Source organism: Eublepharis macularius, chromosome 2 (assembly GCF_028583425.1).
Source record: "Eublepharis macularius isolate TG4126 chromosome 2, MPM_Emac_v1.0, whole genome shotgun sequence".
Classification (NCBI taxonomy): Eukaryota; Metazoa; Chordata; class Lepidosauria; order Squamata; family Eublepharidae; genus Eublepharis; species Eublepharis macularius.
The window spans coordinates 154,052,947-154,067,003 of record NC_072791.1 but is presented as its reverse complement, the minus strand read 5'-3'; the positions used below and the strand labels follow the sequence as shown (position 1 = coordinate 154,067,003).

Below are 14,057 nucleotides of genomic sequence, written 5' to 3'. Positions count from 1 at the left end.
GTGCAAAACCTCTCTCCTTGGAGGGGACTTGAAAGGCTACGCAGTCAAGTACTGCACTACCCCACTATACCAACTCTTTTTCATAACATGTAGGATGACCCCAAGACAAGAGGCTATGCCAAGTCAGGAGAGCAACATGGCAGGAGATGCAAAGTACCCAGCAGTCCTGCATTATCTTGCTCACTGGCTCCTTCCCCGTAGAATATATACTGTGCATGGTCCCACTATAGACAACAACCACACTGCAGCACCAGGCAAAGATATCATTCTGGAAAAATCAAAGGAAAAAAAGACAGCTGATGTCACTTCCCCCTTGCATCAGGCAAAGAGAAAAGTCAGCAGCCCCAAGCTAAAGGAACCTTATCTCTGGCCAGGATCTGGCCCACCCCTCACCTCCAGGATTAGAAGTCCTCCATGCTACAGGCCAGCCATTTCCAAGTCAGAGTACCCCACAGATACGTAATGGGTCAAGGCAGCTGCTGACACTTGTGATTGAGGGTGCTGAAGGGCCTCCTCACACAAATTGTGTGTACATTCTCTGGCACACACTGCTAATGTATCACAAAGAAAAGGTGTAATGCGGACACATGCCACATCAAGCTGACTGCAGCTTCCTGAAAGGTGCAACTATATCAAAGCATTCTGAGGGTATTTTGTGAACAGAAACCAAATGCAGCAATACTGGGCTTGTCACAGGTGGCACCTTTTCTGACCCTTGCACTCTGCCAATGCCTGTGTAAGGGTACCCTCTAGTGGTCATTTTAGAAAACTGGTTAAAATAGAGGATAAACGTAACTGGTTTTCTCCTCCTCTCCCCAGGGATTCTGGAACGTCAAAGATGCAGAGGAGTTAGCAGTGTTAGTCTGTAGTAGCAAAATCAAAAAGAGTCCAGTAGCACCTTTAAGACTAACCAACCTTATTGTAGCATAAGCTTTCGAGAATCACAGTTCTCTTTGTCTTCTTGCCCTCCATGCATCTGACGAAGAGAACTGTGATTCTCGAAAGCTTATGCTACAATAAGGTGGGTTAGTCTTAAAGGTGCTACTGGACTCTTTTTGATTTTGGAACGCCAAAGGTACCGTCACATGAAAAAAACAACAACAATGGCTGCATGGTGACAATTCTTCACAGTAGCAATGAAAGGAACATGGAGAATCACCACCATGTGGAAGCAGCCATGGTTGAAAGCACAGGCATTTACAGTAAAAATGGAGCATGCACATGGCAGGTTTTGTACAACACTATAGTGATATGCTCCCAACAGATTTTAAAAAAAAAAAAAACACAAACAAGCCTTCCTGCAGTGGAGGAGGGAGTGGCAACCACATGTGGCTGAGTCAAAAAAATAATACAAACATGGATGGAAACTACAAAAAGGAACAAGAGTTTTGCTCTGGATGCCAAACCAGAACAAAACTTGCATGTGGAAGCTGTTCATTTGTCCTATGCTCTCCTATCTATTCTGGCTCTCTGGCAGGAGAAGCACCATGCTTCCGTGGAAACTATTCATCCACTACTTACCAATTTTCTTGTAGTAGATGGGCACAAAAACATTGATGACACGATCCATCCCCATAAGCGTCATGCAGAATACTACCAGGCACTGCAGCGGGCAGTTCCCTTTTGGCCAGAGGTACAGGGAAAGCAGACGTATTTTCCGGCCAAAATCCTTCCAAGTGGATCGATTCTCTCTACCATCTGGAAGCAGAGGCTGAGAGGCAGAAATGGGAGTGAATATAGGAGGAGGAACCTTAGGGCAGTGGGACTGGAAATGTTTCACCTGTGTTGCCCTAGGGAAGGAGGCCAGTAACTTTTCCGTTATGAGGCCTGAGCCAAAATTACAGCTGACATCTGGGAGAAGGGCTGAGGCAGAAATTGAGCAGAAGGTGGGATGGGGATATTAGAACTTCATGGCAAAGGGCACAAGCAGAAATGCAGCTGGGGAAACAAAGCACATTCACAGAAACTGAGAAGGGCATGGTGCCCAGGGAACAGGAGAAGTAGAGGAAACATGACCAGAAAGGGGCAGGAACACAACATCGTTGCAGGGGTTTTTTGAAAGGACATCCAGGTTGATGAGGTCATCCTATAGCAACTTACTTCTTGCATCCTTTCAATGCTGTTGCAGCAGCTGAGATAAACCAGTACAATTAAGACCTAGATCTAAACTAGGCTTAAAGGGTTTAATCTAAAGGCAACAGGTCAGGAAGAGTTAAATTCAAACTGTTCAAGGCAGAATGGATCTCTGCTCCCAACAGAACCCTAAATTCCCTTTCTCTTCCTTCTTCTCCCCCACTCCTCACTACCCATTGTTCAATCACCAGTAGCTGACTCACACCTCCTGTTTTATGACCTGTTTATGAGCTAGGTCCCACTGTGATTGGCTAGACCAGGAGGGTGGAGCTTTTGTCAGAGCTATATATTTAGGACTAGTTTATAAGGCTGCTGTGTGAACAAGCTATGTGCTAATATTATAACTCTTTCATCAAAGCATTTTAACGTAATAAGTACATGAGTTAAGCAACGGCGTTACTTCAGCAATAGGGTAAGGAAACCAGATAATTAGGCTTGCTTTCTATCATTATTAAATAACACCATCATTCAAGTAAATGCCTTTGCTACAAGTAAAAAGGCAATCACAGATGTTTCAGGCAACCTTTGTGTAAGGAGTGAAATAGGGAAGAAGCAAGGGGTCACTTTGTCAGTAGAAATGGATCTGGATGCGAACAAGAAATAAGACGGACTATGAAGGCTCCTTGGTAGCAACCTGTCGTGTGTGCGGACAGTGCGGCATTTGATTTCTTGTCTACAACCACACCTGGCAGCAACTGATTTTTCTGTTGGAATAGGAGGTAAGAGGACTTGTGTAGCAAATTTTCAGACTACATCCAACTAAAAAAGAAGAGTCTATGGAAGGGATACAGAAGCAAAGAAGATAGCAGGAAAAGAACTTTGAGGATGATGGGAATGAAATTGCATGGAAGAGAATTCTTGTTGGAAGCAGGGGAATCAGAAAATGTTCTGAATCACTTAAAATAAGAAACTGATTTTAGGAGTGCTCCAATGAGACTGTCTCAGAGTACCCTGCTAGGGGACAGCTAGGGTAGGCTATGCCACGTGAGGAGGAAGTTTCTTAGCATCTCAAGGACAGAGGTGATTCAACCACAATCTGCAAGAAGAGGAAGAGAAGAGCAGTGGTGGTTGGTGATTCCCTGCTGAGTGGTACGGAATCAACTGCCTGTAAACAAGACCTATTAACTTGAGAACTCTTCCCAGAACATGGATCCAGGCTGTGACACACAGGTTGCTGAGACTTATCAAGGCCACTGATAATGATCTCTTCCTGCTCATCCATGTGAGGACAAACCACATTCTCAAGCATCATTATCATAACTTACTATGAAGTTCTAGAAAAGAAAGCGTAGGACCCTGGAGTTCAGGTAGAAGTGTTATGAAGGTTTCCTGTAAAAAGTAGAGAAATATAAAGAGAGAACACTTCAGATATATGAATGGTATTTCAAGACCAGTTTAATTTCTGGGACCACTAACCTAATGAAGCAAGAGATGGGCTATACTTCACAAGGACCAGGGAAAATGTGTTTGGCAAAAGCCTGGGCATTATTGGAGGAACTGGGCATTATTACAGGAGAAACTGGGGGAGCTGTGGGCCATCTAGAAAACTCATTACAAAATAACAAGACAAATCCTAAAGCGTAATATTCATGGCTTTTGATGAGTTGGTTCCAGTGGGAAAGCTCGTGGAAGCAGTTAGTTGCGCACATCTTTCTCCACCCTCTCTTGCAAACAACACAAACCAAAGAACAAGGCACTATTGCAATGAGGGGGAAATCAAGTAAAATGGATCCTCCTTCCACAAGCTTTTGTGCTGGATTCAACCTGATGTCCATTCAATAACTTAATGTCCATTAAGTAATGCTCAAAGTACAGGATATAAACAAGATGAACTTGAACTCCGAGTACAAAAAGGTAATTATGATTTAAGAGGTATAACTGAAACTTGTTGAATATGTATGTAAAACAACATACATGTAAAAGAAATGCAGTAAAAGAACAACATAACATGTTCAAAAAGAAGATGCAGGAGGGCCATTTATGCCACGTTACAACTGGAGATCCAAAACTGAACAGGATAGGCCTGTGGAGATTTGGATAAATATAAATTGAGAGACTACTAAAAACAAAATTGTGGTTGGAGGGTACTACTGAACCACAGAGAATGTGCATGAATCTTTCTGGAAAAAATTATAGCTGGTTCAGGGAGGCAAGAACTATCCTGAAATCTATTGGGAGAAAAACTCCACTAAGTGAGGAGGAAGGAGACGACTGGGACTTGAATTGATACTAACCAACAGAGATGATTTGATAATCTGTATTTAGACAAAAAGAAGTAAATATACAAATCTAAGATGGGGAATAAATAGCTTGGGGGGTCATTCTTGGGCAAAAGATCCTGGGATTGCAACCTATCACAAGCTAAACATGAGTTGTCAAGTGATGTCACTGCAAAAAGAGCTGAGTTTAGGCTGCATTAAGTATAATGTCAAGTCACAAGATGCAACAGTTCCATTCTGCTCCATGCTGGTCAGACCTCACCTCTGGAATACTGTGGCTAATTCTGGGCACCACAGTTCAAGAAAAATGCAGACAAATTGGTACAGGTTTAGATTTGGGCAATAAAGATTATCAGGGGTCTGAAAAACACATCCTACATGGAAAGATTGAAGGAACTCGATATGTTGACTGAAGAAGCAAAGTCTAGGAGAAGATGTGATTGTGCTCTTAAAATAGCTGCAGGTCTTTCATGAAAGCAGGCAGGACTAGATCTAATAGTCTTAAGTAACAGGAAGGTAGATTTCAGTTGAACATTAAGAGCATCTCCTAAGAGCAGTCCAACAACAGAATCAATTACATGTTGAGGAATTTCTCCCTCAGTGGAGGCTTTCAAGGAGAAGCTAGATAGCCATCTATCAGGGATGCTCTAGCTTTGCACTTCCTGCTCTGAGAAGGGGGTTGGATTTGATGGTCTATAAAACCCCTTCCAATATTCTGACTTGTGCAAAAGGCCCAAAGTCTTCAGCTCCTACTGCACGAAGTAGAATAATCTCCTGCACGTGAGCCATGATGACGCCAGTCTCTCTTATCTTTCTCATGTTGATTTGTAATTTGATTACAAGTTCTGTATCCTTGAACTGGCTTTACCAGTCAGTTTCTATACTACTTGCCCCACCCTTTCAATGAACTCTTACCCACAGCAAGTTGCCTGTTTGTCCTTCTCTCATTTCCAGTGTTGCTCTCTCCTAACTGTAGCTGGCAAGAGCAGCTTCTATGCTTTTACCAGTTGCACAACAGACATGGCTTTCCCTAGCACTGCTGCACCAGAAAAGAAACAGCTGCTGAATTTCTTCCCATCTTGCTGCTGCTGGGAGGTTGCCTTGCAGCAGGCCAGACCCTCAGTCTATGTGGTCCAGTTTCGGCAGCAGCATTCCAGGATCTCAGATGGAGATTCTACTTCCTCTTCCCTGCTGTTCACCTGGCGATGCCAGGGATTGATCCTGGCCCCCTCTGCTTGCCACACATGTGCTCTCCCATGGAGCTACGGCTCCCATTTCTTCCGAGAAGTAGCAGTAGCATCCCTAGTCTCCATGCTGACCTGTATCCTACCACTGGACACTGAAGTCTGATTTGCAGTGTTTCTTTCCATTGTTACAGACCCAACCCACAGAAAGTTTGTTCCTGAGGTCGCAGCAGCTGCATGGAGAAACGATCCATGGGTGGAGTGGGGAGGGAGGAAAATGGTTCCTTGGTATCTTGTCAGTGGAGCTCCACTTACCACAGGGATTATTTTTCCGAGGATTGGAAGGGGATATGTGAACAGAGAGGAAAGCTAGAAGACTCCATGAGCACCAACAGTATAGTACAAACCACCATGTTGTTTCTGCTCCAGATCAGTAACTGCCACAATGTGGCAAACAGTGGCCTACTTGTTGGGCACTCCATGCAAGAACTAGTAGGACACATTTATTCATGAAGGAAAGCCACACATTAATTGCCAGGACACAAATCACTTGCCACCAAGAGCCCATTTTTAGAGGCTCTTAAGAGGCCATCCTAGACATGACTCTGACATGACTTCCTGTGGCAACTGTGCAGCCTTCTTCAAAATAGCAGCTAGCTGAGGGGAAAGCAAAAAAAACCCCATTTTAACAAAGTAGTGCTCTTGCCTCCTGAACCATCCAGCTGGTTCATGTAAAAGAGAGAGACATCGAACAGAGACTGCCTTTAGGGTAACGGAAGCCTACCTGTCTGTTCTCCACATCGCGTTCATCCTCATTAATAAGCAGCATGTACGGCTTTCGGGGCAGCCCAGGGGCCTTTATCCCCAAAGTGAAGAGGGTGAAGGTGCAAATGTAGCGCAGTAACCAGAGGCTGAACTGTACCTAGAGGAGTTGATCACAGGTCAGACACATTCTTGCAGAGTATCTCCCTCTTCCCCTTGTTACAAACAATAAAGAATATATGACAATCCCTGATGCTTCTGTTCAGTGGTAGCCCTCATCCAGCATCCCTCTTCCCACAACAGCCAACTCGATGCTTTCGAAGGCCCACAAGGATGTGAAGCCTACAGCTGTCCTTCTCTCCTAGCAACTGGTGTGAAAAAGTGTCAGCACCTCACTTTTCATGGGGGGCGTATCGTTATTTGAGAATTGAACCCAGGACGTCTTACACAGTGCAAGTATCATTGATCCCCGCTGGGGAGAAAGGCAGGGTACAAACAGTAAATAATGATTCCTCAAAGGAATATAGAGTGACATGCCTGGTCCACCCCGTGAGCTAGGCTGAAAGAGTGTGGCCCAAGGACACCCAGCTTGGAGGGTATTTTGGGGGGCACCAGTGGGGACAGCTGTCGAGTGAAGCCAGTCTGACTCTCTTTGCCACACTCTATCTAGTACATTTTTTATTTATTATTTATTTTATCTGCTTCATTTATACCTTCCCTTTCTCCCCAATAGGAACTCCAAGTGGCTTACGTCATTCTCCATTTTATCCTCCCGATAATCTGGAGAGGTAAGTTAGCCTGAAAGTGTGTGACTAGCCCAGTATGTTCTTATGGCTTGGCATTTTAAAGCTTTTTTTTCCCACTATGTTGTCATTTTAAATTGACTTGTTTTAGTGGCTTTGTTTCACTTTTATTGTTTTAGTTGTGAGCTACCTTGAGCAGGTTCTGCAGACCTGTATACAAATTATCTAAATAAATATAGGCTAAAATAAAAATATTATATCTTAACAAACAATCTGTGGGATGGGATCAGTTCTCCCCTTCTATCTTGCTTCAGGGGCCAATTGTCAATGCAAGGAAATTGGAAATCTCAGCTGTGTAGCTGGAAATGTATTAGCTGGGACCTTATGCTGAGTCACGGGGCAAAGTCCTGCTGAAATGACTCAGCAAGTCTCTTCCCTTCAGTGGATATGTAAGCAATATGCATGCATGTGCAAACCCACACACACACATACAAAGTGACTCAGCAAAAGTGTGCTGAACAGAACAGACTGGGAGGAAACAGAAGATAAGCAACGCCAGGCACTTAAAATAACAGCAATAGTTGCTAGTGTGTGCCTGCACCATCTGCTCTCTCTCCTCCCCCAAACCATTTTCTCTAAACTGTAGGCTAGACTCATTCCTCTCTCTCAATCCTCCAGCACAGGAAGGGCTGGGATGCTTAGCAGGGTACTAGATCTCCCATGAAGTAGCTGAAGACCCACCTCTCCCCACTGGTGACACAGAGATGGATTGCTGGAATGACTTCTGCACTGAGACCCTTTTTATGTGTGTGCATGTTTAAGACCTTCATGAGAGACAGAAAGTCAACAGGGAAGGCTTTTCTCAGAGCTCAGTCTTCATGGCAAGTAAAGCCTCAGCTGCTGATTTCCTGCCTCATACAATTTCTAAAGGCTTCTTCTCACTGTCAAAAGGAAACATCCATACAAATGAGTCTTGTCTAGACTACTCACAATTTTCCTTGGAAAATATCTTGACTATCAGTGGCAAGGAAAATTTCTGCCCACCTGTGCTTCCCCAGTTCCCATGTGGATGCCTGTCCACACAGCTCTAATTCAGGGGATCAGTTGTGCTCTTTCTGCCTCTTTTATCCTTGCTGTATGAACAAGCAGGGAGCTTTAACCCATGCCAATCCCCTTTCAGGGCACACAGCTGACACACCATGTGGTGCAAAATGCAGTGGCACCATTCATTATGAAAGCACCAAATAGGGAGCATATTACACCAATACTGCGTGAGCTGCATTGGTTGCCCCACTGGAGTACCGGATCAAGTTCAAGGTTCTGGTATTGACCTATAAGGCCTTGTACGGACTGGGGCCAGCGTACTTGAGGGACTGTCTCTCCCTGTATATTCCCCAGAGGACCCTCCGATCAGGGGAAAAACAACTGTTATCAGTCCCTGGCCCCACGGAGGCCCGCCTCACCTCGACTAGAGCCAGGGCTTTCTTGCTCCTGGCTCCTACCTGGTGGAACGCTCTGTCTACTGAGACCAGAGCCTGGCAGGATTTACTGTCTTTCCGCTGGGCCTGTAAAACAAGAGTTGTGCCGCCAGGCTCATGGCTCAGGTTGGGCCTCCACTGGCCGGAGGATGCAACACCTACCCCCCCCTCCCTGTGAAAGCTGCCCACCACTGTTTGTTTTTCAGCTGCTGTTACTGTGCTGCTATATCCAGCTGTACTGCTCTATCGTTGGTTATTAGTTGTATTGCTGCCACCAGGCAAAAGAGTGCTGCTATTTTTACATGATGTTTTAATGTTTTAATATGGAACGTTTTAAAACGATTTTAAGGTTGTTATCCGCCCTGGGCCTGCTTGCGGGGAGGGCGGAATACAAATATGATATAAATAAATAAAATAACAGGGCTAGCACAAGCAGTGCAGTCTGCATGGGGAGCACCTGCTTTCAGTGCTGTGGTGTCCTAAAGGGATGCAACGTGATCTTTTTGCATTACAGCACCAGGCAGGCAGCATGCCCCTGGCCAACTCTTCAGAGTCCCTACTGGGCTTACCTTTTGGTTGGTGTCCTCTAAACCCCACCACCAGAGAGGGCTGTTCCAGGAGATGAAGGCCAGATTCTCAGCAGCAAAGGCCAGAGCCCAGAAAAAGAGCAGGATAGCTCCATGGCCTCTGATCCGGTCCTGCACCATCACTCTGGTGCGTTCTAGGTGCAACAGCCCAATGGAACAAGCCCAGCTTATGGCGGAAAGGCAGGTGTACAGCACTGCATAGCCATAGAGTTGCCACATGCCTAGTGCTTGCCACAAGAAAGCAACAAAGGGCAGCAGCGCAAGTAGCAAGGAGAAGAGGACTTGGATGTGGTACAGGCGGGAACGTGGGATATACTTTGGCTCCATAGTGCGGCTGAACCGGGCGTAACAGGCGTACTGCAGAGCACCCAACAGGAGACAGACACTGAGCAGCACTGAAGGCACCAGTGTGAAGTAGAAACAGGGGTGTATCCCCTGCTGAGCCCATGCCTGGGTCAAAGACTCGTTCCCCTCACAGTAGCTTTGTAACACCAACATCCTGCTGGCTGAGGAGCTGCAGAGACAGAAAGCCATCAAGAAGGAAGTCAGGGTGTACATCTGCAACCGTGTACTCAAATACAAATATACCTATACATCATGCCCTCACCTGTTCAGGCACCAAATGCAGAGATGCACTTGTGAACATCATGCACACTCACAGGTGTGCCTATGCAGGCATGAGTATGTTTGCTAATCTAGAGCAGTTATTTTGCTCCATCCTTCTTATCCTTCTAGCCAATATCCTGTGCCCAAGACGGGGCAGTGCAAGGTGCTTCAGAGAAAAAATACAGGAGAATCGATAGGGCTAGGGAGCTTGCTTGGCACCTTTTCTTTTCACACTGCTTGCTACTAACCAACAGAAGGGCAAAAGGCTGGGCTAGGAGACTGCTGATATTTTTATACCTTCCTTTAAGCCATATACTGTTTTGCTTTGTCCATCATGACGCATAATATTAAAATAGTTACATCATCATGATGTTGTTATGCTTTGCCTGGAAACCTCCTCTCCTCCGACCCCATAACAGCCTGTGGAAGCAACCTGCTCTATATTTCATTGCTCAAATAGAGAACTACTTCTGAGGAGACAGCAGGTGTAAGGCTGAGCTGGGAGAGCAGCCCAGCACTTTTATCCCCACTACTAGTCACACAGACTGTGCGGCACACCTCAAGGCCCCACTAGCTGCTGCACGTGTTCTGAACAGCCTATGCTGTCTTTCACAAACCAGGTAGCGATGCGCATTTTGTGTTCAGCCCGGCCTTTTGCTGTCCAGCCTGTTACAGCAGGCGGCGTGGAAGGGTGCCAAGCAATCCCATCGCCCCCTGCCCTACAGCTTTGGGCTCGGCTACATAAGACGCGGAATCACACCGGGGGCCAGCGTTCCATTGGGGGAGTGGGGTGGGGAGGAGGGAGAGACAGACCGGAGGATTGATCCTGAACGGAGCGAAGAAGCCCGCCCTGGCACCACGCCGTGGAGGAGGCAACTATCGCATACAGCCAGCCTCGGGGACAGACAGCTGCGCGGAGGGTGGCGCGGCGGCGGCCGCCCTTTCCGTCCTGACTCCGGTCAGCCGTGGCGGCACACCAAGGGGGTCGAGAAGCGTCACCGGCCAGGCCTCTGCCGCCTGCCGCCCCCTTCGCCAGCGCTCCCACCCGCCAGCCCCTCCTCGATCAAGGCACGCCTAACGCTCACTTGCCTGCTCGTCTCCCGTATAACCTCCCAGCGCTCGAACAGCACAACGAGCCGCGTCCCGACCGAGCCGCGCAACCGGAGAGGCGGCGGGCCCTACCTGCGTTCCTGGGTCCTAGCGCCGCCTATTCTGTGCTTTGGAGGGCGGCTCCTCGGTCCTAGCGCCGACTTTTTCTTGCTTTTCCCTGCAACTTAACAGCCTACAAGCCATACGTCGAAATATTTTATAAGTAATTTATAACTGCATAGATAAATAGGGCTAAATCACACGTGCACTTTGTAATCTTACCTGACACTAAGATCTTTAATTTCTGTTGTTCTGAAATATTCTGTGGCTGGTCAGTCCAGGGAGTAATAGGTTACGAAGTGAGATACATTGGGGGCAACTAAAAATGATATGGGCACTTGAGTCCACTTGATCTTTACGTTTGTCATGAAGGGTTCTGTTAAAATAGCCCTACATCTAAACGGAAGGTAAGGCATTGCATCTAAGTAACAGGAAAGAGTGACGATACTTGGGAACGGTAAAATAAAAGTAGTATTTAGACAGCTCAAACATTTTCTGATATGAAAAATGGAAGTAAATGGGAGAGCATTTCTGACTTGCTTGTAATTTTAGCATAGCAAAATCTTTTTAAAGTAATCGATTTCATACAGTTATTTTTTTCAGTGGGTCCCTGAAATTTAAGCTCAAATTTAGTATAGCACGCGTTGAGTCAGTTAGGCTGAGCCAAGTTCCCAATCAGGAGTCTATTGTTAGGCTCACGAAGTGACAATCTAAACTTAATAGCATGATACCATGCTATTGTTGAAATCTGAGTGAGTTCCTCACCGCACCACAGCCAAAGGTACACTGGGAGGAAGAGAAAGGATCTTACGGAAGAAAATTTGCTGGAACTTATCAAGAGGATCCAGTGGTCCGCGCTAACCCAAACTGGAGCAGCATAGAACAGTTTGGGAAGAATGGTGGCCTTATATAACTTTAACAAAAGTGGAATAAATTGGCCACCTCTGGTATAAAAGAATTTCTTGAGAGTGGTTAATGTCATTTGGGCCTTTCGTATGACAAAATTTATATGGGAGTTACAGAATAATTCATAAGTAAACATAAACACAGATATTTAAACTGTTTAACTTCTTCGACAGTTTCTCCATAAATTTGCCAGAGATGTTCCTTCAACCTAGAAAGTCTCAGGATATTTGTTTTGGCAAAATTAATTGTCAATAATTTCTTAGCGCAAAAGACAGAAATCTTCATGAGTTTCTTCAAGCCAATCAGATTTTGGCTAAGGAGACCTAAATCATCAGCATGCAAAACCCACTGTCTCTATCGATTATTTCAAGCCTGGCCACAACCTGACCTGAAGGAACAGGACCCATCCCTGGTGGGACTCGCTTGCCTTGCTGCAACAAAAAACATCTCAGCTGTTAAGATGCAGCCCATGTGATGTTGTGACTACTATGTGGGCTGGTGAGACCTGGGTTCAAATTAGCTTTGATAATAACCCTAGGGTGGAGCAGCAATTAATTCTCCTACTCATCCATGAAAATAGAACTTTGGGCTAGTCTTTCTCTACAATACACTCTACATAGGTATCACCCCAAAGTCAACTATAGCTTCAGTTGGTGCAGAACATTGCATCAGGAGATAGGCAGAGATGCATATTTCTCCTCTTCTGTAGTGTAACCACTCCATTGGCTGCCCATCAGTCAGCAGGCTCAGTTTAAGGTAGCAAAGTTTTTCATGGCCTTGGTCTCATATACTTACAGAACCACTTCTCTCGTTTGCTTATCTGAACAGGGCTTTCTGCAGGTGCCACCCTGAAAATGAGCAAAATTAACAACTGCCCACGCGCACATATTCTCTGTTGTGACCCCCACTTTATGGAATGGTCTACCTGATGAGGTTAAGAAAGCCGTTCCTCTCCAGGCTTTTTACAAATTATGCAAAATTGAATTACTCAGGAGAGATTTTTTTACCACAGGTAAGAAGGCTGTACACTTTAAGGAAATGGTTCAAAAAGATGGTTTGGTAAAAGGTAGGGAGGACTGTAGACAATACTGTGTATTGTCTGTTGCTGTAAGTATGCTCCTATAATTTCTGTATTGTTTAATGTGCTATGTTTAAATGCTTATGCATTGGTTCAGTTCTGTATAAAATTTCTGCAGTCCAAACCCTATTGTATTGTTTATTGGATGTCCCAGCCATTGATGGTATTGGCTTACACTATGTAATTTGCCTTGAGTCTCAGTGAGAAAAGTGGACAACATAACCATCTAACCTACCTCATAGGGCTGTTGTGTTGATAAACTTGCATAACCCCATCTGTGCCATCCTGAATGTCCACTGCAGGAAGATTGGGCTGAGACTAGCCACTGGGCCCTTTGCATGGCTTAATTAAGCCAAGAATCACCAGCTGTTAGCTCCGGCTCAGTAACAGAAAAGTGCATCTAAGCAGTAGGAGCACATTACCCTTCACCGTCACTATCACCAATTCTGCAAATTTGCACTCTTGACCCTCACAGTATGTATTTTTAGAAGTAAAGATGTAGTCTTGTACATGAGATTTCCTAAATGGATTGGACAGTAAAGATAAGTAGTCCATTCCATTTTTTAAAAAAAGCCTTAGATTACAATGTTTACATTTTGTTGTTCTACTGTGCATTGACAAACATTCATATTATTCTGATATTCCAGTACACTGGTCTTAATTTATAGAACACTGCTCAAATATGTATCACAGCTGAACTGAAAAGCACATTTATTCAAAGCATGGAGAGGGGGCGGGGGACACATACTTACGTGGATGAATTCCAAATGCAACAGTACAGCACTGAGTTCTGCCCGTTTCCTCAAAACTAATTATTTTTGTACTTAAAGAAACAATATTCCTCAATCCCTGCCAAAACTGAATTTAAAAACAAGGGTAAGAATAAAGCGCTTGACACCCACCCAACCCATCCCTTTGGCCATCCTTTTTCCCAGGTGCTACAGCCAATCCATCTTTACTCTGGACCACAAAATTTGACCACCTGTCTTACACCAGAGCCCCAGAAAGAGGCATGAGAGCAGAACATTCAAAGAATGGTACAATCCCCCACACAGCTAATCACCACATATCCCTTTATAACCAGGCTTTATTGTGATTTACCGCAAGTAAAATGGGTTTAAGAAAAGCAGATCAGTAGAGTAAGAATGAAATTGAAGATCATGTGAGACAGGCTGGTCAAGAGGGTCCTCCTCCCTCCTCCATAGCCAGAGT

The 14,057-nt window shown here is 45.2% G+C and overlaps 1 protein-coding gene across 3 annotated transcripts in view; it reads right to left on the bottom strand.

Moving 5' to 3' along the window:
* The window catches only part of ABCB6 (ATP binding cassette subfamily B member 6 (Langereis blood group)), a 45,558-nt gene extending 34,679 nt beyond the window's left edge, over positions 1-10,879 (bottom strand). The window contains exons 1-4 of one of the 3 annotated variants that reach the window (XM_054971284.1): positions 10,798-10,879; positions 9,089-9,620; positions 6,321-6,458; positions 1,522-1,711 (exon numbers count right to left, since the gene is read on the bottom strand). In XM_054971284.1, the coding sequence (XP_054827259.1) occupies positions 1,522-1,711; positions 6,321-6,458; positions 9,089-9,604 (844 nt within the window). In that variant the 5' untranslated portion in view covers positions 9,605-9,620; positions 10,798-10,879. Of the gene's footprint in view, positions 1-1,521; positions 1,712-6,320; positions 6,459-9,088; positions 9,621-10,525; positions 10,604-10,797 lie in introns of those variants that run through there. The other 2 variants (XM_054971283.1, XM_054971285.1) reach the window with 2 other exon arrangements.
* Positions 10,880-14,057: the final 3,178 nt, after the last annotated feature.